The 24106-nt window shown below is 33.3% G+C and overlaps 2 protein-coding genes across 2 annotated transcripts; both read left to right on the top strand.

Annotated features, from left to right (window-relative positions):
- The first annotated feature begins 413 nt into the window (after nt 1-413).
- On the top strand, nt 414-3514 carry LOC133286299 (probable receptor-like protein kinase At1g30570). Its single transcript, XM_061483699.1, has one exon. It carries the CDS (start codon nt 753-755, stop codon nt 3321-3323), a length of 2571 nt encoding a protein of 856 aa, XP_061339683.1. The 5' UTR covers nt 414-752; the 3' UTR covers nt 3324-3514.
- Nucleotides 3515-11027: 7513 nt separating this feature from the next.
- LOC133286316 (obg-like ATPase 1) lies at nt 11028-22159 on the top strand. Its single transcript, XM_061483718.1, has 12 exons — nt 11028-11228; nt 11552-11719; nt 11938-12061; nt 12171-12262; nt 12898-12996; nt 13893-14006; nt 15357-15421; nt 16847-16963; nt 17479-17554; nt 19280-19372; nt 21134-21184; nt 21771-22159. Exons 1-12 carry the CDS (start codon nt 11142-11144, stop codon nt 21867-21869), a joined length of 1185 nt encoding a protein of 394 aa, XP_061339702.1. The 5' UTR covers nt 11028-11141; the 3' UTR covers nt 21870-22159.
- Nucleotides 22160-24106: the final 1947 nt, after the last annotated feature.

The raw sequence follows: 24106 nt of genomic DNA, 5'->3' as shown, positions 1-24106 counted from the left end.
TTCATAGATATCCAATGCTACTGTTACCAATTATGATACAACAGTTAGAAGCAAAAAAAAAAATTAAAAAAAATTAAAAATTAAAAACACAATAAAGTACCAATTTAATGATAGTGTCAGATTCTTGGCTTCTTGTAAAAGATACAAAACCAAGCACAGATGAAATGAAACTTTTCCAATCTGTTTCCAACCACACCCATGTTCTGATTTCCTTGTTTGTTTATTCAGATAAAGACTGAAAGAGCCCATTTTGGGTGACATCTCTGATTTTTATGGTATTTTTTCTCTGGATTCCTTATCACAACAAGTTATCAAAGTTTTTGTCTTTTTTTGTCAATCATAGGGCATTCCCACTTCTTCCATTTTATGGTCCCTAACCCTTCAAGTTCAGATCTGTGAATTGCTGTTGTGTGTATGCAAATACTGGAGGTGGGTTTTCTTTTTCAACTCTTTTTAGTGTCTCCCATTATTTGGAAAAAGGATATTCACATGCCTCAGAAGATTGTTTTTCATAGTTAACTGTAAAGGCTTCTACTTTCATGAGTGCTTCTTCTGGTTTGTTGAGTTTGATTTCCATGTTCAAGATCTTGGAAAACAAGGTTGTTTCTGTGATTGAGTAGTGTTGGCTTTCTGAGTCTCTATTGATTTAGCCTTCTCCATTTGTCTCTGGTTTTTTTTTGTCCTTCCCTTTTGCAAATTTTGCTTCTTTTCTTAGAAGATAATTCAAAGGTATTACTGGGGGAACAACCATAATGGGGAATGTCCTTTGCGAGGGACTCTTTATTATGTTGATTCTGGTGACAGTGGGCACTGTTGAGGCCCAACCAAAGCCGTTTCTCATAAATTGTGGTTCAAATTCTTCTGTAAATGTGGATGGTAGGAGATGGATTGGGGACATGGCCCCAAATAACAATGTCACCCTCAGCTCCCCTGGTGTTGCTGCTTCCACTTCTACTACATCAAGTGGCAATTCAATCTATGATCCCCTCTACAAAACAGCCAGAATTTTCACAGCTTCTTTAAATTATACAATCAAAGAAGTTCAGGGAAACTATTTTGTTAGGTTCCATTTCTTCCCCTTTGTGACTGAGGACTACAATGTAAATGAGTCCTCATTTGGTGTTGTGGTCAATGGTGTCAAACTATTGTCAGAGTTTGATGTTCAAGGTAAGATATCCCACAAGAATATGAACTTGCAGAATTCTGGGAAGAATTCTAGTTCATTCTTCTTGGTTAAAGAGTATCTTCTGGCTATCAATGCAGATATGCTTGTGATTGAGTTTGTTCCAACTGGAAGCTCATTTGGCTTCATCAATGCCATTGAGATTGTCCCAGTTGTGGATGAGCTTTTTGCTGGCTCAGTCAGCAAAGTTGGTGGAAGTGGTGGAAACTTAAATTTGACTGGACGCGGGATGGAGACTATGTATAGGTTAAATGTTGGTGGCCCTGAGATTCAATCCAATGAGGATCTAGATCTTTGGAGAGCTTGGGAAGTGGATTCTGGCTATATGATCACAGAAAATGCTGGGTCAGAAATGAAGAACAGTTCTAATATTAAATATGCTTCCCCCAATGATACTTCAGTGGCTCCTCTCCTTGTGTATGAAACTGCAAGGGCAATGTCTAACAATGAAGTCTTGGACAAAAGGTTTAACATGTCATGGAAATTTGAAGTAGATCCTGATTTTGATTATTTGGTTCGGTTACATTTCTGTGAGCTGGTTTATGATAAGTCAAATGAGAGAATATTCAGGATCTACATAAACAACAGAACAGCTGCAGATAATGTTGATATTTTTGTAAGAGCAGGAGGGAAGAATAAAGCATATCACCAAGATTATTTTGATTCCTTGTCATTGAGGACTGACACACTTTGGGTTCAACTTGGTCCTGATACAGCTGCTGGTGCTGCAGGAACTGATGCTCTCTTGAATGGTTTAGAGATTTTCAAGCTTAGTCGAAATGGGAATCTTGCCTATGTGGAGAGATATGACTCAGATGGCAATTCATTAAGCAAATCAAAATCAAGAGTTATTTGGGTGGGAGTTGGAGCAGGTCTAGCTTCTGTAGCTATAATTGCACTTATAATTGTTCTTGTTTTCTGTTTCTGCAAAAGCCGGAGGAAAGAATCAAGTGATACCAAGAACAACTCTCCGGGTTGGCGACCGTTATTCCTATATGGGGCTGCACTGAACAGCACATCAGCAGGAACTCAAAAGCAATATGGATCTGTGGCTTCAACAACCAGAGTTGGCAAGAGGTTTACATTGGCTGAAATCAATGCTGCAACAAATAATTTTGATGAGAGTTTGGTAATTGGAGTCGGAGGCTTTGGTAAGGTGTATAAAGGTGAGCTTGATGATGGTGTCCTTGCTGCAATTAAGCGTGCCAACCCGCAATCTGAGCAAGGACTAGCTGAATTTGAGACAGAAATTGAGATGCTCTCCAAACTCAGACACAGGCATCTGGTGTCCTTGATTGGTTTCTGTGAAGAGAAAAATGAAATGATCTTGGTTTATGAGTATATGGCTAATGGAACTGTTAGAAGTCATCTATTTGGGAGTGATCTCCCTCCATTAACATGGAAGCAACGTCTAGAAGTGTGCATTGGTGCTGCAAGGGGACTTCATTACCTTCATACCGGAGCCGAGCGCGGAATAATTCACAGGGATGTGAAGACAACCAATATATTGTTAGATGAGAATTTTGTAGCCAAAATGTCTGATTTTGGGTTGTCAAAAGATGGTCCTGCTTTTGACCATACTCATGTTAGTACAGCTGTGAAAGGAAGTTTTGGTTATCTAGACCCGGAATACTTCAGAAGACAGCAATTAACTGAGAAATCAGATGTTTACTCCTTTGGAGTTGTGTTGTTTGAAGTTGTTTGTGCTAGAGCTGTAATAAATCCTACCTTGCCTAAAGATCAGATCAATCTTGCAGAATGGGCAATGAGATGGCAAAGGCAAAGATCACTTGACACAATTATTGACACACACCTTAGAGGAAATTGTTGCCCAGAATCCTTGTCTAAGTTTGGGGAGATAGCAGAAAAATGTCTTGCTGATGATGGGAAGAGCCGCCCCACAATGGGGGAGGTGTTATGGCACTTGGAGTATGTCTTGCAGTTACATGAAGCTTGGCTCAACATGGATACCAAAGAAGCTTCCTTCTCAAGTAGTCATGCTTTGAGGAGTCTCAAAGATGGAGGACTAGAAGGGGTACTAGAGCCTTCAAATCAAGATGAAGAGTTTGGTTTTGAGGTACTAGAGCCTTCAAATCAAGATGAAGAGTTTGGTTTAGACCTCAAACACACAAGTGATTGAGTCCACACAACAAGGAGGTGTCAGAGAAATGGATGGTGCTATTTGTGTTCAATGATTTCTGAATGCTAGTCAGTGAGACCATTGAAGATCTATGGCCTTATATAGCTAATATCCTTTATAGATTCTTTTGATTTGTTTTATTGAAGTCAAGTTTATTTATTATTACTATTTTTTGCATCTAATTCTTGTATACATGGTAGTGGAATGAGTAAACTATCATCATTTTGTCTAAAAAGAATATCAAAACTTGTGATATGCTCTGGTTTTGTATTGAGTTGCCAATTAATTGTATTCCTGGGTTCTTTTTTCTCAAAAGATGATTAGAATATTCTTATCTATAAAGTGTGTATTTCACGGAATAGATCTTATGTCTTGTTTTAACATGATGATGTTATGAATAAGTTTTGCTTGTTCATTCATATTAACAATTTTAATTTTCTCATTTTAAAAACTTCATTAAAATTATAATCGTTAATCTATGAATGAATGACTGAGATCTTTCATATGATATGAGTATGTTAAAATAAGACATGAGAGCATCACTCTCTACATGTTTGCCTAAGGAAATCAACATGCTGGAAACAGATTGAAAGGGATTAACATGTTCTTTAATTTTAATGCCTTTTCAAAAATAATTGGCTGTTCTTAGAGTGGTAATGAATGGTCTAAGATGTGTTTTTATTCCATTTTATAAAAAACAAGCAGTTGGAGATCATTTAATGCAATCATAAACTAACGTTTATAATAAAATAGGCATTAATTAATTTAAAACAATCCGTTAATTGATTAAAACCTTAAGGAAAATGTTTTTGAGTTTATCATGAACATGTTTATCAATCAAATAACATCTTAATTGATTAATTTCAAATATTTAGAACAATTGACCTGTTAATCTGTTAAGAGGTCTCAGTTAGAAAACAAAGACGAGTTAATCAATTATCTCTAATTGATAAAATTGCTTATCTTATAAAATTTTGGCTCTGACACGGGATACGACACGACACTTTAACTCGTTAATTCTAAATAATGTGAAATTTTGACACGTTAAAACATATTTTAATATTAAATAATATTTTTAATTTATGTAGTGTATATTATATTTAATACTCAATAATTTAACAAAAAATGAAACTAAACTTATAATATCCATCAATTTTACAAAGAAACATAAGATATTCCAAATATTTATATTAAACTCAATAAAATAGTAATTGTAATTCAACGAATCTAATAGTTGGAACTAAAAATGCAACGTAATGCAACCTTCGAACACTTTTTTAAGTCTTTGCAACTCATGTTGAAGTATCAGGAAGTGTTGAACACGCATGTTCGATGTTTTGAAGTGTCGATGTATCATAACTTGACGGAGGCTTAATAATTGATTAAAACATCCATTAAGTCGATTAGTGAACTATTGACTGAATTCAAAACATGACAATACTTGTTAATCGATTATCGACAAACTTTAATTGATTGAATCTTCAAAACTTGGTATTTCGACAAAATATTTGTCTTGAAACTTAGTTTTTTTAATAATACAAAACCTTTTTTTTCGTGTCAACCATTTAATTTATGAAATAATTTAAGGGTTTTGATTTTTTCGTGCGGTAGAAGATAAGTATCCATGTTATAGACCACATATATTAAAAACAAAAATAAAAAATAAAAGAAAATATAATACAAAAACCGAAGGATCACTTATAGGAAAAAAAAACTCTCTTACAACATAAGAAAATATTTTCCCATAATTTAAATATGCTTATGAAATATCGCTTACATAATATACTTAATATTCTTACAAAAAAATATTCTTTTAGACTTAAAACTTGATCAATAGTTTGTTACCATCAAAATCAACCTGAAATAAGCATTCACAGCAGTGTTTTAAAAATCAGCTCGGACCGGCCGGGTCAACCCGGGTCTCAATGACCTAGTGAGTTTTTCGATCCGAGCGGCTATTTGGATCGGTTCTGCAATCAACTCAGTTTGTACTAGTTGATCCGGCCGAGTCTCGGTAGGTTAAACGAAACCCGATTTAGATCGGTTAACCCTTCTTCTTCTTTTTTGTTACCGAGAACTCTTGAATAAAATCATGCTCATATGTATCCAATATATATATATATATGTTCATTTTTTCTGCAATCAATATAGATAAGTTATCTACATTGAGCCCAAAATGTCGTCGTTGTGGGACAAAAATCAAGGTATTTTTATAATTATAATTTATTTTAGGGTTATAATATTCTTTCTTATTATAATTTTAAAAAATTTCAACTCAAAACGACGTCGTTTTGAGAGTGAATGTAGATAACTTATTTACATTCATAGTAGAAACATTAAAGCATATGTATATATATGCTCATATTTTATGGTAAATATGATTAGAAAGTAAGGTGAAAATTATAACACCTCGTAATTCTAAAAACTATAATTATAGTTAAAATATGGATTAAAGGATATGATTAGTGAAAATAATGAATTCAGAACTAAAATACGTAAAAAGAGTAAAACAGTAAATTGCCAAACTCGTAACCCTAGGAAATGAAATGTCAGTAGAAGGTCTCAAATGGGAAAACTAACCCTGGAAATGGATTCAAAAGGAAAAATTGAATGGTTAGGCAAGTTTATGAAAATTTGATGAATAGTGTTTTTACTGGGTAAAAATACAACGGTACAGTTACACCTAAAAGCGTGCCGAATGAATTATGAGCTGTAGGCTTGGAAATAAGTTATAAATGGTACACAGGACTAGGAATTATGATTTCTGATGAAAAATGATTGAAATTAGGGTTTTTGGGGAAGCGTGCCCACAATGCACTTAACAGCTTAAAACTGTGACTTCACCGAACGATCGAAAAGCTCCGGATTCATCTGATCAAGGAAAATTAAAGGACTTTGATGAATGTTAAAAATTGAAGTTTCTAAATAGTCTAGGAATTAATTGGAGTTTAGTGGTTTAAGCTGGAGATTTGAATTAATTTGAATCGTACGAGGTGGCAGTGAGATTCACCCCACTTAAGGGGGCGTTTGGTTGATGAGAAATTTTTTGAATACTAGGGAAATGTAATTGATAGGAAAATGGTTAGAAAGTGAGATAAAGTGAGATAGATAGGAAAATGTAAAAAAAAGTTGTTTGGTGGGGAAAAACTTTACTGGGGAAATTATGTAACTTTTAAGAAATCTATGTTTGGTTGAAGGTAAGATATAGATGGGAAAACAATCTTAAATTACAAAAATAACCCTAATTTTAAATCTTTTTTACGGTGGCATGGTACAACAGAGTTGTCAAATCCCAACGACCATATCTAAAAATAATTACAAATATCTCTGTATGGAATTGATCTGTGTCAAGGGTTCTGCTATGCAACCATGGGATCGCTAATGTGCTTGATACTATTCCATATCAGGTTTGTTTTGCTTATAAAAATTACTTCATTAGATTGAACTTCCTTGGTTTTAATATTTGAAATTACAGACTTGTACAAATCAACTTCAAGCTCACACAAATCTTCAACCCACCAATCTTTTGGCACCAGTCGAGTCCTGACTCCAATCTGGTTTGAATCATTCCCATCTTCCTGTGGAAGTTTTTTCCGGTTATAGGTGTATGACCAATCTGGTTTCACTGTGTTATTTCTGAGTTCTGAATTCGAAGTTGTTTCATACGCATTCTTTCGACATCTGTGGCGATGGAGGAGAATTTCGAGTTCCCAACTGAGGGTAACATGAAGATGGAAGAGGATGAGATAGAGAGCCCGATTCTCAAGGTTGGGGAGGAGAAGGAGATTGGGAAGAATGGACTCAAAAAGAAGCTGGTCAAGGAGGGTGAAGTGTTAACCTTTTGATATTTCGCTCGTCCAGTCGCACAAATGTTAACCTTTTGATGTTTCTGTGCAAGTGTTGCTCTTTAAAATAAGCCACTCTAACAACTCTGCAAAGTCGACATGATTGCCATTTTCCTTTCGCGCGCAAAGTAAGGGTAGTGTCGTCTTTTGTTTAGAATTTTTTCTGAGCAATGAGGCAGCTTTTCATAAAAACCACACTGCCCATGGGATACACTTCGCCGGCTAAATGGTGAGAAAACATGGTTATCTTGGTTATGTAGGGAACTCACTTAGGTGGGTAAGTGTGAAAAAACCTTGAAGCAAACATGGTTAACTGATATGCCTATTTATCAATTACCCATCAATCTCTTACAAATCCCTAAACCAAACGCTCCCTAAGTGAATTAAAGACACGTGTATAGGCACTATTCACCATCTTCTTCATCTCCCTCTCTCCACAAACCCGCGCCCCCCACCTTTGTGAGCAAAATTTCACACTTTGATTTCTCACACAAATCCTCTCCAAAAACCAAAGTGTCCTACATGAAAGTTTAAGGAAATATTCATCCAAACCCAACCAAGCCATTGGCAAGCCTTGAAACTCACTAGATTGGGAGAAAACTTGGACCCATTGTCATGAATTTGGTGAAGAAACTTGGTGTTCTTGGGTTGTTTGATTAAGTCATTGCTTGGATATCACTTAGAGGAGTCTTAGGCCTTAATCCTTGGTAAGTTTCAACACTTTTCAATGTATAATTTGGTTGATTGAGTTTATGAATCCTGAAGCATATGTGTGTGGATTGATATGGTTGGGGACCTCAAATTGAAAATATGTATTAGATAAACGTGTCTTAGAATGATGTTTTATGATAATTTTGCTCATAAAAATTATTGATGAAAAGTATGATAACTTAGGCAAATTTTATGATGGATATGCGTGACTTTGTGAATATAGGTTGTTGTGTGATTGGGTAATTGAGTTGTGGAGTAGTTGTATTGGTTAATTATAGGATTGTATGAGGTGTGGAAGTGTGAAATTGAATTGAAAACCTTTTGGTACCTTGGCATGTATAATTCGGCCAAATAAGGAAAAATGAGCAAGGATGTTGTAAAATTCATGAAGTTGGTGTTGTGAGGACTTGAGCTAAGTTTAAATAGGTTGTGTGTTTGTGTGATGCATTTGAATTGGAAGAAAAATGATTGGATGTGTGTGGTGCTTGAATTCGGCCTAGAGGAGGAAATTTAAGGAAAATGGTGTTAGTTGTAATGGAATGGGATTAAAGACTTGAATTGGTGTTGTGGTGAGCTTGGGAAGCCATAGGAACCTTGAAATAAAATTAACAACATGGTTTGGTAATTAAGGCCTTGATGGCCGAACCTATGTGTGGGTGTGTAAGGGTGTTTACTTTGTAATTCAACTTGATTTACAATTGAATTGATGATCCTCGTGTGATCATTGTAAGTTGCCTCCCATGGACGTGATCTTTGAGCATTGAGCTTAGTGGATTGCCTTTGGTCCTTGACCAAAAGGATTGTGGTAAGTATTTATGTCAAATTGCATGAATGCTTGAATAACCAAGTGTATCGTTTTATGTGGTTCTAATGGATATGGGAATGACCTGTTGTGTAGGCATTTATGGTTGGATCAAGTTTAGGTGTCACTTGCATTGGAGCTACCTAGCTAAGGAGCTTCAATAAGGTAATCTTTTGGTACTAGGGTTAATCCCCGTGTGTGCTTCACCATGCCCATTGGGGTAATGGTCGGAGGTTGTATGTCAATGGTGTAGTTATAACATGCTCATGCATAAGTATATATATTGGGTACATAGGATGTATCATATCTCTGGCTAGTAGATAGATTGCCTTATGGCGTTACGGACTTCCACTTGATAGGTCTCCGTGAGGAAATTCCAGTTGACCTGGGGTCATAGAGCTATTATCCGTTGAGGAGCACTCTAGGAATGTCTCAGGTGTATTGGTGGTGGGTGCCTTGAATGATGTTCTGGGAACACATTCTTGGATGAGAGCCCGTAAGTTATATGCCGAGGCCAATAGTCCGGATGTTGCGTGGTTTTGGCTATGACCATTCTAGTTTCATCATATGTTTTCTACCTATGCATCTCTACTTCACTAAATCCCTTGCTTTATCCCTTTTTGGTTGTTATGATTCATTGTTGATTTTACATCTGAGTGAGCCATTGGGCGGAGTGATCTTCAGAACCTTTGGGTTACTGAGATATATTCGTATATCTCACCCCGTGTTTGGGGCAGTATTTCAGGTAGTTGTAGCGGGTCGGGAACCATGGGCAAGAGGCCCACAGGATGAGCTTACGGAGTTATAGGACTTTTTGCATTTTGAGGCCACTTTTGGCATAGGCTAGACTTAGGGCATGAACATTGTATATTGCTTTAGGATTATGCATCTTGTCATATTTGTTCATGCCATATTTTGCCTAAGTCTAGTTGATGGTATATTTTGTTGTATTTATGCTTACCATTTGGGAGAATTGTAAATTGTTAATTATGGACCTTGCGTAATATTTAAAACATGTATGTGATGAAAGGGCAATAAGCCTATTCTAGGTTATGATTTATATGCAAATTGTTAAGAATTCACGCAATTGGATAATGTGATTGTAATGAGTTTAAGTTTTGATAAAGTTAAGTATTGAATTGTAAATTGAGGAAAATGATATAAATTGCTGTGGGTTGTAAGAGCACCAAGGCATTGCTGGTCCTTGAGTGCCGCCCTTGTCTACTAGGTACCCTAGAGGCATAATAACACACGTTTGATAAAGTGAGATAGGTTGAATAAATAAAGGAGATGTCGTCGAAATTTCTATTTAAATGACAGTTTTTAGGATGACTTTGAGAGAGCATATCTCCCTCCACAGAGGTCCAAAAGGGACACGCCATACATAATTTTGAAGCTTGAGATGTCAACTATGTTGTGTCAAAATTTGGTAGCAATTGAAGCTGTGTACAAACCTGTAGACGCGTTTGAGTGGAGACTGCCCAATTGGCCTTGCACATGGGGGTTGTCGGGTTGCTGTCTTGCAAAAATTATTTCTCCTTTAATTCTTACTCAAATTAGGCTCATGATATGTCAAATTAAATCTTAAGATGTTTAGTTTACTTTATAAACATTTGAGAGCAATTGGTTGAGTGGTTTGTCAAGAATCTCAAAAATGGTGAGGTATGTCTGGTGTCCTGTTTGGGGTTGGTTGACAGCTTTGCTTGTTCAATTTCAAACGGTGATAACAGAAGCAAATGAGAACTTTATGAGGCGTGTGATACCTTGTTGGAAAAGTAATTAAGTCTAGAATAACATACTAAAATATGATAGGTTCGTAGCATGCAGATTTTGCTTAATGTCCAAAAGACTGAACCATGTTCAGTTATGTAAAAATCGTAAAAGTGATAATTATGCTAAGTAGGTTTATGGAGATCCCTTAGTGACTTAAGATAAGCATTGTATGATAGTTAGAAATTTATTTTAATTATTCCGCGTTTAGATTTCAGTTACGATTACAGCTTTTATCATTACGTTTTATTATTGTTTTCAAATGCTTATGTAATGAAAAGGAAAAAGTTTACTCGCATCTTTAAATGAACTGATGTGATTGTAACAGAAAAATATTTATACAGTTGTGACAGAAATATTTTTATACAAGATATTATGTACTACCCTAATATATAGTGTGCTGGTTTTTTTTTTTTTTATATTAGCGGATCCCATTTTTTATATGCAAATACTTTTTCTCAGCCTGTAGAAATTTAAAGCCCATTGTTAATTCATCTTGATTTAAAAAAAAAAACATATAACCTTAAATTCTCCTAATTTTTGATTCAACTATTATTATGATTTAAAAGGGTGGAAATAAAAATGACTGAATAGTGAAGCAGCAGCAAAACCCTACAAGACAAAGGCACGAGCTTCAGATTCCGATACACTCTTTCTCTTCATCGGAGCCGAAACCCTTCGCCACCGAAAATGCCTCCCAAAGCTGCCAAATCGAAGGAAGCTCCAGCGGAACGACCCATCATGGGTCGATTCTCTTCTCACCTCAAGATTGGCATTGTATGCTTTTTCTTTTCTTTTCATTCCTTTCTCTATATGCTCAAATTTTCAATTTTGACGCTATTTTCAACTACCCTTTTTCAATTACAAAAATGGGTGCTCCTTTTATTAACTTTGTTTTCATGTTTGATTTATTCTATTTGCAACTGGCTGATTTTATATGATAGGGTCAGATAAGAAACTGAAACTGAGCTGGAAGCATTGAATTACTGTTTTTTTTGTTTAAATAATTGAGCTAGTTAGTGAAATGAAACTCTTTATCACAAAAATAAAAATAAAATCTATGATTTTTTCATGTTAGTTATTGTCCCTCCTTTGTTCAGGTGGGCTTGCCAAATGTTGGAAAGTCTACACTTTTTAATACTCTTACCAAGATGGCAATACCTGCTGAGAACTTCCCCTTTTGCACCATTGAGCCTAATGAGGCACGAGTCAATGTCCCTGACGAGCGTTTTGAGTGGCTTTGCCAATTATACAAGCCAAAAAGTGAGGTATGTAATGTAATGCAATGTAATGGAACGCATACTACCATTATTGGTGAATCTTTGTTGGTCAAGTCAATTGAAATTATCATTTGTTAATCTATTAACATACACTCTAAGTTGTTACTAACTTCTAATTCTATCTATTGCACCTGACATGTTTTTTTTAGTTACTGATGTATCAGTCTTTCCTGTATCATGACGTGTTTGTTAAAGTTGTAATACAGGTCTCTGCTTTCTTAGAAATCCATGACATAGCTGGATTGGTCCGAGGTGCTCATGAAGGACAAGGGTTGGGCAATAGTTTTTTGTCTCACATCCGTGCTGTAGATGGCATTTTTCATGTTTTACGTAAGATGCTTAATATTCTTTGCATGCCACTTTTGTTAGTGCTGCATTATTAATTTATGACATTGCATAATATCGATTTGGTTTTATTATAACCGTCGTTGTTCGTTAGGTGCATTTGAGGATCCCGATATTATCCATGTGGATGATACCATTGACCCAGTGAGGGATTTAGAGGTTATTACTGAAGAATTACGGCTGAAGGTATGCATAATTAGCTACTTTTCTTTATCATAGAAAGTAGCAACAATTACTTTATTTTTGTTTGATGGAAACATGAATTTTTACTGATAGGTTGTAAAACACGTCTTTTAACGGGTTTTCTTAACAGATATGTGGAGGGATTGGGTAGCTTTTCTCCATTGTTTTTTTTTTTTATCTTCGTTGCTGGCTATTTGTGTTTTTCTTTTGCTTACACTAAGGGCCCGTTTGTATGGGCTTCTCAAAAAATTGCTTTTTATGCCTTGCTTATTTTAAAAGTGCTTTTTACAAAAGGTAGAGCTATTTAGATTTTTAAAAAAATATTTGAATTTTGAAAAAATTATTTAGCTTTTGGCTTCTGCTTTTTTTGTGGTTTATGCTTTTTTTCAAAAGCAGGCATCCAAACAGACTTTGTAGTAAGTGTTTTTTTTTTTCTGAAAAAAAAAACAGCTTTTGGCTAAAAAAAGCCCATCCAAACTGGCTCTAAGGACGATCTCTTATTCTCCAAACTTCATTGTAATTTATTGTTTTTGTCTTAATGAATTTCTTCTATTATCTAAATATAAAGCTTATACCTGTTCACTAGAGCTGTTTATATACAGTAATATAACTGCTAAGCCTTGACCTTTGAATTCTAGGATGTTGAATTCATGGAAAGAAAGATAGAAGATATTGAGAAGAGCATGAAAAGGAGCAATGACAAGCAGTTGAAAATTGAGCTTGAATGTTGTCAAAGGGTTTGGCTTTAGCTTTTGATTATTATCTGATTCATTTAATTAATTTCATGATGATATTGCCACCTTTTGTTTCATATTATATCTTATATATTTTGCAGTTTGCTCAAAACGTACTGCATTTGTTTAAATAAAATGGCACAATTTTCTTACTTGTATCTCTTGTCTATTTGTTTTTGTTTTTATTTTTTTGTGGCAGTATATGTCATTGGTGCTTTCTGTGACGTGGTTTTCTTTTGGATTCCATAATACATTATTGCATTAAAAACAGTAGTTGCTTGTAGCAAATTTCTCAAACATGGAGAGGGTTATGCACTATAGACCTGATTTGTAATTTAGTTTTGCGGTATACTTTGCTGCATTTGCTGTGTAAAATCTTATTTGTTTATGATAAGGAGAAGATGTATCTTTGCTTCTCTGGTAATTGTGATCAAAAGGCTTTCATCAAATGGTTTCATGGAACTAGTCAAAGCATGATGCATCATATTCACATCAGACAACAATATAATTAGGTGTTTTGAGATTTTCTTGATTTTTGTTCGGTGTTCTGGTTGCGTCCTGTTCATTTCATTTTTCATTTGGTGTCTATGATTGGAATTAAACATCTCTTGGTATCTTATGTTTATGTGCAATTCTCATCATACTGTATGAAACAACGTAAGCGGATAAATTGAAGTTTTAATCAATGGAGATAACTTATTTACCCCATGACAAATCATGGAAATTTTTGTTCCTGTGTTGGTCTTTATCTTATGCCTTGTAATCTCACATAATTTTGATGCTATCACTTAACTCTAACTGGCACATTCTTTTTCTCTTATATTTTTAAGTTTGTACTTACAAAAATGTTTGGATACGTATCAGATGAAAATTATGGTTGTGATTCTTCACGTCTTCAGGTCAAGGCATTGCTTGAGGAAGGAAAAGATGTACGCCTCGGGGATTGGAAAGCTGCTGATATTGAGATTTTAAATTCCTTTCAGTTGCTAACTGCCAAGCCTGTTGTATACCTGGTAACATCTCTCACTTTTCTTTCTTTATTTTGATTAGGAAATTTGTTTATCTTTGGGGTCCAAAATCCTTATTGTTTATTATGTACGAGTTTGTAATTCTTGTTGGATATTATGTCAGTTAAAACACCTCATCTCATGTTAATTCTTTTAGCAGTGTTTTCCTTAAATGTAATTATGAATTTGAGGTTTATATTAGCGGGCATGAAGATAGAAGCATGATAGTAAGTTAGTAACTGATGATCTTTTTTCCTATCAGGGCTTCCTTTCTCTACTCTGCCTACTTTTTCTTTTTGTACTTTCTGCACCATATTCTATAAAACCATCCGTATGTCCATGCATGTGTGATTTGACTAATAAAAAATATTTAATCAAGAAATCATTAAATTAGTAGATTATCTGTGTATCGCATGAGCATAGATAACCTGTAATCTGTCTTTTGATACTTTTTTATTACAAATTATTTCGGGTAATCAAAGATACCTTTAGTTGCTATACAACTTTTGAATATGTCTAGATACGTGTCAGAGGTGTCTCCATTTTTTATATGTTTGCATACAATTAGACACTGTTTGAATATGGTTCAAGTATGATCAGATTTTGTGATTTTTGTGGCTCACTATATCTCATTTAGTAATTCTTTCCTTTCTCCCACTCTCTGCGTAATGAGCTAGTCATTTCATTTACATTTCACACACAACTTTTTTTTTAGGTGAAAACCTCATTTCACACATTCTTGCATGCAGACATGTATGCATATATAAGTTTATTTTTATTATTTAATTTAGTTATTCTGGGCATGCCATATTCTTGATTTTTCAGAGGATGCCTTATCATTGTATCTGTTATGTATCATACCTATAAAATATCTTTCTATATCGGTGCTTCCTTAAAGTATGTCCCTAGAAAATGGGGCGTTAAATCGAAGTCCATATTGTTCTTGTAAAGAACCTTGGGATACACCACCCCAAAAGCTAGCTCAAAGGGTGGGAGTGCCCAAGGCCTTATAAACTCCACATTAGTTGCACATACAACCAATGTGGGACTATATATCTCAACACGTCCCCTCACACAAGAGCCCATTGGGCTTGAAAAGTGGACAATGCAACAGGCCCACCCTACCTGTGCTAAGAAACGCCACAAGAGAAAGTGGGGGGCAGCGAGGCTCTGATACCATGTAAAGAACCTTGGGATACACCACCCCAAAAGCTAGCTCAAAGGGTGGGAGTGCCCAAGGCCTTATAAACTCCACATTAGTTGCACATACAACCAATGTGAGACTATATATCTCAACAGTTCTTTAATGTTATGTTCTTCAGATCTATTTATATGATACATATGTTTCATTCACAGGTTAATATGACTGAAAAAGATTACCAAAGAAAAAAGAACAAGTTTCTTCCCAAAATTCATGCATGGTACGTTGTTATGTTTGCCTTTTGGTTTTTAATTTTATTTTTTAAAATCTTTTTGCTTCTATGAATCATTTAGGCCTTATCTCATTCCTTGACTACCACTTTATGAGTATGAAGTATGCTAAAAATGGGTGCAAAGTATTTAAGATATTTGCACACTTCTAGTGGCTGTATTTCTGATTTTTGTGCTACTTAATTTAGATCTCCTTTCAAAGTTCGTCCAAAAAATGCCATTGTGTGCTTAAGGGTGTAATTGACAAGGTAAAAATGATTGGATGGAAATGAAGGGTGAAAACTTAAAATGTATCTACACTTGATCATAGCATGATGCATTGATGCACATAGGATACGTCAATTTCCATTCCTCACATTCCATTCCTCGTTTTGACTTGTGTCAGCAACACCCTAGGTGACAAGAGCACATTAGAAAAGTGGGTGTGAGTGTGAGTTCAAATTGGTGAAGGCATCCAATTATAATTGGAATAGAGGTGGTGCTTCTCAAGTGCATCTATGTAATTTATTTTAAAATTATATATAAAAACTATTTGTAGAAATAGAAAGGTTAAACTGAAACTGTGTGCCTTGCTACTCACATAAGCGGTGTTATTTATATAGTGTTTGCAGTAAATTAAGTGAGTAACTACAGCCTACAGGCTTAATTGAGATAGTTACATCCTATCAATCAGCAACTAATCACAAGTACTTGCATATCCTTTTGTAAAATTATTAATTCTTAAATTTTAAGCAGTATAATGTTTTCTATAAAAGAAATTAATAGCAAAATCATTTATTTATTGAATGATTTTTTTTTAAATATAGTAAATTGCATTTTGTGGAATCAAAGAAGACATGTATTGGATGCAGACTGCACGAGTAACATCAGTAAAGCAGCTTGCACGAGTCACATAACATGAGCAGCTTGTGCAAACAAATTGGTCTTCTAGATTACAGAACTAGAATTTTTAGGATGTGAATTGATCCCACACATGCTTTTAAAGCAGGAATCTGCACACTAGGGTGCAGATTGGGAGTCTATCCATAAGAATCCTGTCACAGGGAACACTCTTAATTGTGTACTTATTCTTTTCTTTTAGCCATACTCTGTGGCTGCATTACAATGGATATCTATTCTTGTAGTTTTTAAATTGAAATGATATTGCAGATTATAGCATTGTTACTGTTTGAAATTTGAATATTATTTCCATGCTGGTTTTCCATGAAAGCAGTCTAGCCTTTCACTAGGAGAAGAAAATCTTAACTAATTTGTCTCATTTTGTTTGTTTCTTATGTAATATTGTTTATTTTACCTTATTTTATTATTGTTCTGTAGATTTTGTTTTTCCATATTATTCTCTCATTGTTTAGACTTCAGTGTTTGTTAATGTGGAAAAAGAGATTTAATTAAAATTAGACGCTTCTGTTCTCCAGGGTCCAGGAGCACGGTGGTGAGCAAATTATTCCTTTCAGCTGTGCCTTAGAGAGGAATCTTGCAGATATGCCTCCGGATGAGGCAGCTAAGTATTGTGAGGAGAACAATGTTCAAAGGTCTGTTCAAAGATTTAAGTTGCTTTTATAGAATATAATTTTAAAAATGTTAGTTAAGGTATATTGCTTCATTAACAAGTACTGAAATTTGGGAAATAAATCCTCTAAAGTTAGTGTGCACTTGAGAGAGCAGAGTGCTGAGTGGATAACCAGTGATTTAAAAAAAATAAAAATCAAAAAATACAAGACATATATGAGTGCTATCCAATAATTTTCATTTTGACATGGTACCAAGTCATACCTTTTTATGTTAGCTTCTGTGCATATACACCATGAATCTTTTTGAAGTGAGAATCAGCAGTGTCCTCATTTAAACAAATTTAGAGTAAACTCCTTTTTATCACTATTAAGAAAAATACATCCGCGGCTTATTCTGATTTTTTTGTTATTTGCTCTTAGTTTTATCTCCTTTTTCATTACAAAATTTAGTTGAATAATTCTTGTGCTTATTAATTTTGAAGAGTTGAATTGTAATTCTTATGCTACTAAAATTGCTACATTCTTCATTTCAACAGTGCTCTTCCCAAAATAATAAAGACTGGATTTTCAGCTATTAATCTCATTTACTTCTTCACAGCAGGACCTGATGAGGTAACATATCTGCATTTCTCCTTTCACACTGATAAAAAAATTTGAATTTATATAAATGTACTTGATGGAATTTCTGTCATAACCTTGCCAAATTATAATTTTAGTAGTTTTCCATTATTGAGAATATTATACACAAGCACAAGCATAATAATCTCTACCTGACCATTGTGAGATACTATAAGTGCGTCTCCTAGACACTATTGTCAGTACTCTTCTATACAAATATTATGCACAAGCACGAGTATAATAATCTCTACCTGACCATTTTGCAGTTATCACTTCATTCATAATTCATTTAGTGAACACGTGACATTGGCTAGATGATCCTTTTGGGTTACTCATGAAAAACTTTGTTGAAGTTTTAGCCATTTCCAAATAAATAATATTTATATAACATTTTGTACCCAACTCTTAGTAGTGTAAAGGTAGCATTAACTCATCTAAATTGCCATTAATCTCCTTTTATTATGCATCTCTAAAAAACCACCATCTATAAATAATTTCAATGACTCCTAAATACTAATACTGTGATAAAGGCTGCCAAGTAGCAATGATGCAGTGAGAAAGTGACAATATGTAGAATAATTCATATTTTAACCACAAAAATTAGAAAGTTAAATTGTAAGAAAGTTACTCTACTCTAGGTTAAAAGTTCTAGAGTTTCAGATCTGGCCTTTGTTCATATGGCTATGATAAATGAAAAAGACTTTGAATATGAAATTTTATATTAGCTTTGGCATCCTAGCCATTCATTTATTTAACAGAAGCTGCAATTATTTTGCTTACATCAAGACATCAAGTTCATCAAATTTCTTAAGTTACTTATTACTTAATGCTAAAAATAAAATGTTATGTAGTACTCATGGGTTGATTCAATGGGCTTATTAGGTTTAAGGCCAGTTGGATGCAACAACTTTGTTGGGTGTTTGTGCATCAATGTATATCTTGTATGTTTCTCCATCATCCATGCCCAGACTGCAAAACATGCGCTAAAATCAAATGAACAACAACAAGGGTAACTTGTTGAAATTCTTCTACCATTAAGGCTGAGTCTCCTGAGATAAAAGCACTTGTTTACAGTCCATAAAAAACTACTAGATGGTTTCCTGTTTCTCATTTACTTATTGTTAAGTTGAAATTAAAATCTGATAATTTTTTTTTACTTGTTTATAAGTAAGAAAAAATCCCAATTCACACAGGACTATTGAGTACTGAGAATCTCTATCATAACTAGGTGATTTTACCTTGAACCAAGATTCATTTGCAATAACCTAATTGATTGTGTAGAGAAAAACAACCTTCTTCCAAGAGTGAGCTGGGGGATAAGATGCTGGGTTGAAAGCCTAGAGACTGTGTTGTTGGTTTGTTGATAAATTATATAAGACAATTATCCCTAAATGCTGCTTTACTTTTGGCTCAGAACATATGTAGGTATTTTTAGACTCTGGCCAATTCAGTGCATGAGTTTATCTGGTAATTCAGTAATAAATTGTAATTAATTGTCTTCAATGAAAAATTTTCTTACAGCCATTTTATTCTGCCATTCCGCATGGGTTCCTTTGTGTCTGGATGCTGTTTCTTTTCTGTGTGTGTATGATAAACTATGGTTGGGACTTCTACAATGATTCGCATGAACAATTTTGTCTATAATTTTTCCATGTGTAACATTACAGCATTTGTTGCCTTTCGTTAATAATTTTTTTGATTATAATTTGCTTCTTCCAGGTTAAGTGTTGGCAAATTAGACGCCAAACGAAGGCTCCTCAAGCTGCAGGGGCTATCCATACTGATTTTGAAAAAGGATTTATTTGTGCTGAGGTTAGTTCAATATTTTTCTACATTTTATTATTACGACTAGTCATATTCTCCCTCCTATAGAACTACTAGTATTGGTTTAGCATTATGATTATAAGACACTATTGATTATGCAGTTAAATTTTCTGTAGAGGCTCTATTGCACCCCAGTATGATTATAAATTATGAACTCTTAAGATGTTGCGTCCTTTTTGAGAAATTAAGGAAAGAAGAGTTGCTTTGTACAATTTTGCATGTTGAAAAAAAAAAATGCAATTTCCCATTTTAGTTTAAGCAGGACCTTACCTGACCATTTATTCTGCATAACACATTCTAGAATAACTCAAATTGATGAAAACGTGTTTCTTTTGGCAAATTGGTACCATTTAATACTTTGTTTGGTGCAAAGAAAGCAACTCCATTGAATAGGAACAAGAATTAGTAAATTGAAATAGGATAGTTTAGTTGTACAATTAGAAAAAAATGGCGCAGAAAGTGACTATGCAGTTTTGCGTATGGGATATAATATAGATTGGAATCCAAATTGATTTAAATGACATAAGTACCACTAATGAGAGAAAATAATTTCTTTGATATATTTTATGTATGGGATAAGATATTATACTTACCTTTTTTTCATGCCTATTTTACCTATTTCTTTCTAATATCGTTAGATCAAAATTTTAATTAACCTTTACCTTTTCTCTCTTCTTTTGAGATTTTGATCTAATGGCACTGGAAAGGAGTAGGTAGAGTAGGCATGAAAAAAAGTAGGCATATTATCCTATCCTTTTATGCATACAATACTAATATCTATTTTTTAAAAGCAATATTTAAGATTAAATTTTAAGCAACTCAATAAAATAAATATTGGTAATACATGTTTTTTCTTTTAATGATTTTTTCCTTAAAATTAATGTTAATAGGTACGGTCATATGCTTTATGATACTGATAAACTATTAAAATAAAAATTAGGATTAAAAAACTATCCAACGTATTATAGAAAAACCAATAGTTCTATGATAATATGAAATGAAAATTATACTATACTAAGGTCAAATATCGAAAAGACTGAAAATTACACCACCATAAACCCATAAAAAAACTTAAACTTGTATCAATAGAATATTTTATAAATTATAAAATGGTATCCCAATCCCACCTTTTTTTTAAGGATTAGGATTCCATGAATCTGTGAAATGAGATTCGGAATAGGAATGATATTTTGTATTTTTTTTTCCCCTTTTTTTAACAAAAAAAAGTAATCCCGTTATTCCAGGATTGAATATCACAAATGTAGCATAACATATTTTCTCCACCATTCTGATCAAAAGGCTGATTCACCCTTGCAATATGAATTACTAAAAGATAAGAATCAAATTGAACTGTGCTATTTGAAAGATGGTTTCTATGGCACAATCTACACTATTCACCATTGGATTATTCCTTAAACAATCATTCTAACAACAGTTTTAATATTTCTCACCAGGCAGAGGTACCACAGAATTCTTTCATTTGAAATTGCAAATTGAGCAGTTTCTGGATCACTGATTACATTGACTTCCTGCTATTTTCATGACCTCTTATTTGGCATTATCATTCTACATGTCAGAATATATTTGTTCCCTTCACTGATTATATAGTTTAACTTATCATAATTGATCCTTGAAATTTATTTATTTATTTTTATTTGCTATATCTGTTTTTGCTGTTACAATGACCTCTATATTAATATGTTCAATCTTGCAACAACTAATCCGAGCGCATTGTAAATGTTGTTTCAGGTGATGAAATTTGATGATCTAAAGGAACTTGGTAGTGAGTCAGCTGTAAAGGTATGTGCTTATTCTTTAGGTGTAATTTTTTCTGTATTGCTATTGGTTCCTAAAATGTTTTGTAAGGGGGGCCAGCATCAAATTGATAACTGGGTAATGAAACAAAGAAAATGACCCATAATTTTAAAAATAATTTGCTGGAAAAGTGAGGAAAAATCCTTACTCACTTGGACTAGTTGAAATAACATCTCAAATCTAATGGCTTAGGATAATTGTGGCTAAATTGAGATTCAGGAAATCTGCTCAAGCTCTGTTTTCTCTTACCTAGTTCAATCTAGTGATGGTTCATAACTTCAACGTTAGTTGTTATATATATATATATGGTAAAATCATTTCTACAGCCTTTTCACGTACAACAGTGACAGATGTATGATTATGATTTCTCATATTTAATGTTTTTCACTTTTGTATAGTTATAATTTTTCACGTTAAATGCTTTAACTTATATATATCGAAAATTTGTCACTGTTGCACGTGAAGAACCATTTCAACTCAAAATCTTAAGGTGTTAGACGAGGGCCTTTTTAATAATTTATATTATTCTCTAACATAAATATTTATTCTACTTTGTTGTATTATCTGTTAGGCTGGTGGAAAGTATAAACAGGAGGGGAAAACCTATGTGGTTCAAGATGGGGACATTATATTTTTCAAGTTTAACGTTTCTGGTGGGGGAAAGAAGTGATTTGCATGGAGTATGTGTTTCATGATAAGCACGCCTAGGCAATTTGTAAAAGCTTGAAAATGTAATTTTTGGACCATTTTCATAATTATTTACTTATTCAGGTTACACTACATCTTATAGCGGTTGAGTATAAAATGTTGGTGAGTTGATACTTATTTGAGTTACCTGCATGCTGGATCAATCAATTTAATGTTGGATAATGTAACTTTTATGTGAGCTAGAAATTTTGCGGTTAACTACTTATTGGTAGATTTACATATCTTTGGCAATGCATTCAGTGTAAAGAACTAAAACTAGAGTACCCTTGAAATTGATTTTTAGTTGAGCTGAAACTTGAAATAATGAAGAATGAATATTTTGTAATGTGATCTAATTATGACTAGAAATGGTATATTACTCTGCTTACTTTTTTCTGTATAATATTATATGTATTACATGCGCTTCAAATTATGAGAAAATTATTAGAGTACCATTATAATAATTTTTAAGTTGTATTTTTATTTTATTTGAGAAAAAAAGTATTAAAGGAATTTTTTTCTGAATTTTTTACTCTTTTTTTGATAAATTTATTTAATTATTGTTAATTTTACAAAATATTGTAATTAAGAAATCACTTTTATAAAAAAAAAATAAACAGACCTTAATAAGAAGCATAAAGTAGTTTTTTTTTAATTATCATTTTTATAGAGGACAAATGTGCTTGATTTTGTAAATGAGGAGGTACAACAACTAGATCGATAAATATAGAATATAGTACACCATGGCTCTATAATTTAAAGTTCCCTACGTAAATGATGTACCAGTTATGCATAATGAAGTGTATATATTTATGACATTAGGTGTCTTTGACTCTGCACTTAATATAAATTGTACTTTGTACTAAAATAATTAATGAAAAAATAGTATTAGATTATTATGTAATACGTGTGACGAAATTGAGCGTGATATTTATTTCATAAATTTATATCTATCTGTAGAAAAGTTTTACATTCGTTGAGAGCCGATGAATACGGACTGTGGAACTTTCATATTCAGTTTATGGGTGAAAATTGGTCAGATGTTGTTTAAACTCGGTCTGTTTTTTAAAAAAAAATTAAGGATTAAGTATAATTCATTTATTTGACACAAGTTTTTTTTCTTCTTCAAGATTTAGTCTATTCTTTTTAGAAGTTGAAAATTACTTCAAAATCTAAACGGAAAGCTTATTTTACATAAGTTAATAGACTTCAATTTTTAAATAAATTGACAAGTATATAATTTCAAAACATAATAGTAATATATTATATATGCTTACTCAAATTGTAACATTTAAAAGATTTTAATCATTCCCTTTCATTCCGTGTAAACCCGCAAAATTTGGAGATTTTGACACAATTAGATTAAAATTTTTTTCTTCTAATTTTTGTGCGTCAATATGTTTGACATGCAACCCATAAAAGGGTTGCGTTCGAGTTTAAATTTTTTACCTATAAATAAATGTGTCATATTCAGATCGGACAGTTTCACTCATGGATAAGACCATGACACACTACAAACCTGATTGTTAGACACATTTTGCTATTTCTAAATGAAATAATAGGAGATGAAAGTGAAGTTTTTCCTTTTTAAAATACATTATGTAATATTTGATGTATGAATGTAACATAATATAACGATTATCTTTTGTTCCATTCTGCTTAATTTTGTCTTTTTCATTAAAACTAAAATGTGTTCCACACCAAAAAAAAAAATGTGTTACTTTTTAACTTATTCCAATTCTATTTTATCTTTGAAATATACTCAACATAAAACAGAACTCATATATTATATTTTGTCCCTATCTTAACAAATCTATCTTAACAAATCTATATAGTGAAATGTTGACATAAAATAAAATCTTGTCTTGTTATATTTTATTCTGACATGTTTACTAAATGACTTATGTCTCCCATCTGAACTGTCCATCACATGGGGCGAAGATAATGTCCCATTTTCCGTTACAAAGATTAAAAAAAAAAAACTTGTTTATCCATAGAAATTAGCAATCTGTAGTCTTCAATTTTCAGTGAAAGCAAAGGTAAAACTCAGAATTATGAATACTTACAAGGATTAAGATAAAATAAATAAATGAAAATACAGGAAAATGAATATCAGATAAGAAGCTCTAAAAAATATCTTTTATGCACCTAGTGAGTTCCCAACTTAAACTTTTGGCTCAAAAGAGAACACTGCAATTGTGCATGTTGCCCTCTAAATTT

Source organism: Gastrolobium bilobum, unplaced genomic scaffold (genome assembly GCF_033153095.1).
Source record: "Gastrolobium bilobum isolate Gb01-03AN ecotype WA unplaced genomic scaffold, APGP_CSIRO_Gbil_v1 utg1891, whole genome shotgun sequence".
Classification (NCBI taxonomy): Eukaryota; Viridiplantae; Streptophyta; class Magnoliopsida; order Fabales; family Fabaceae; genus Gastrolobium; species Gastrolobium bilobum.
Note: the sequence above shows the minus strand (reverse complement) of the source record. Positions and strands in the feature narration are given on the sequence as shown.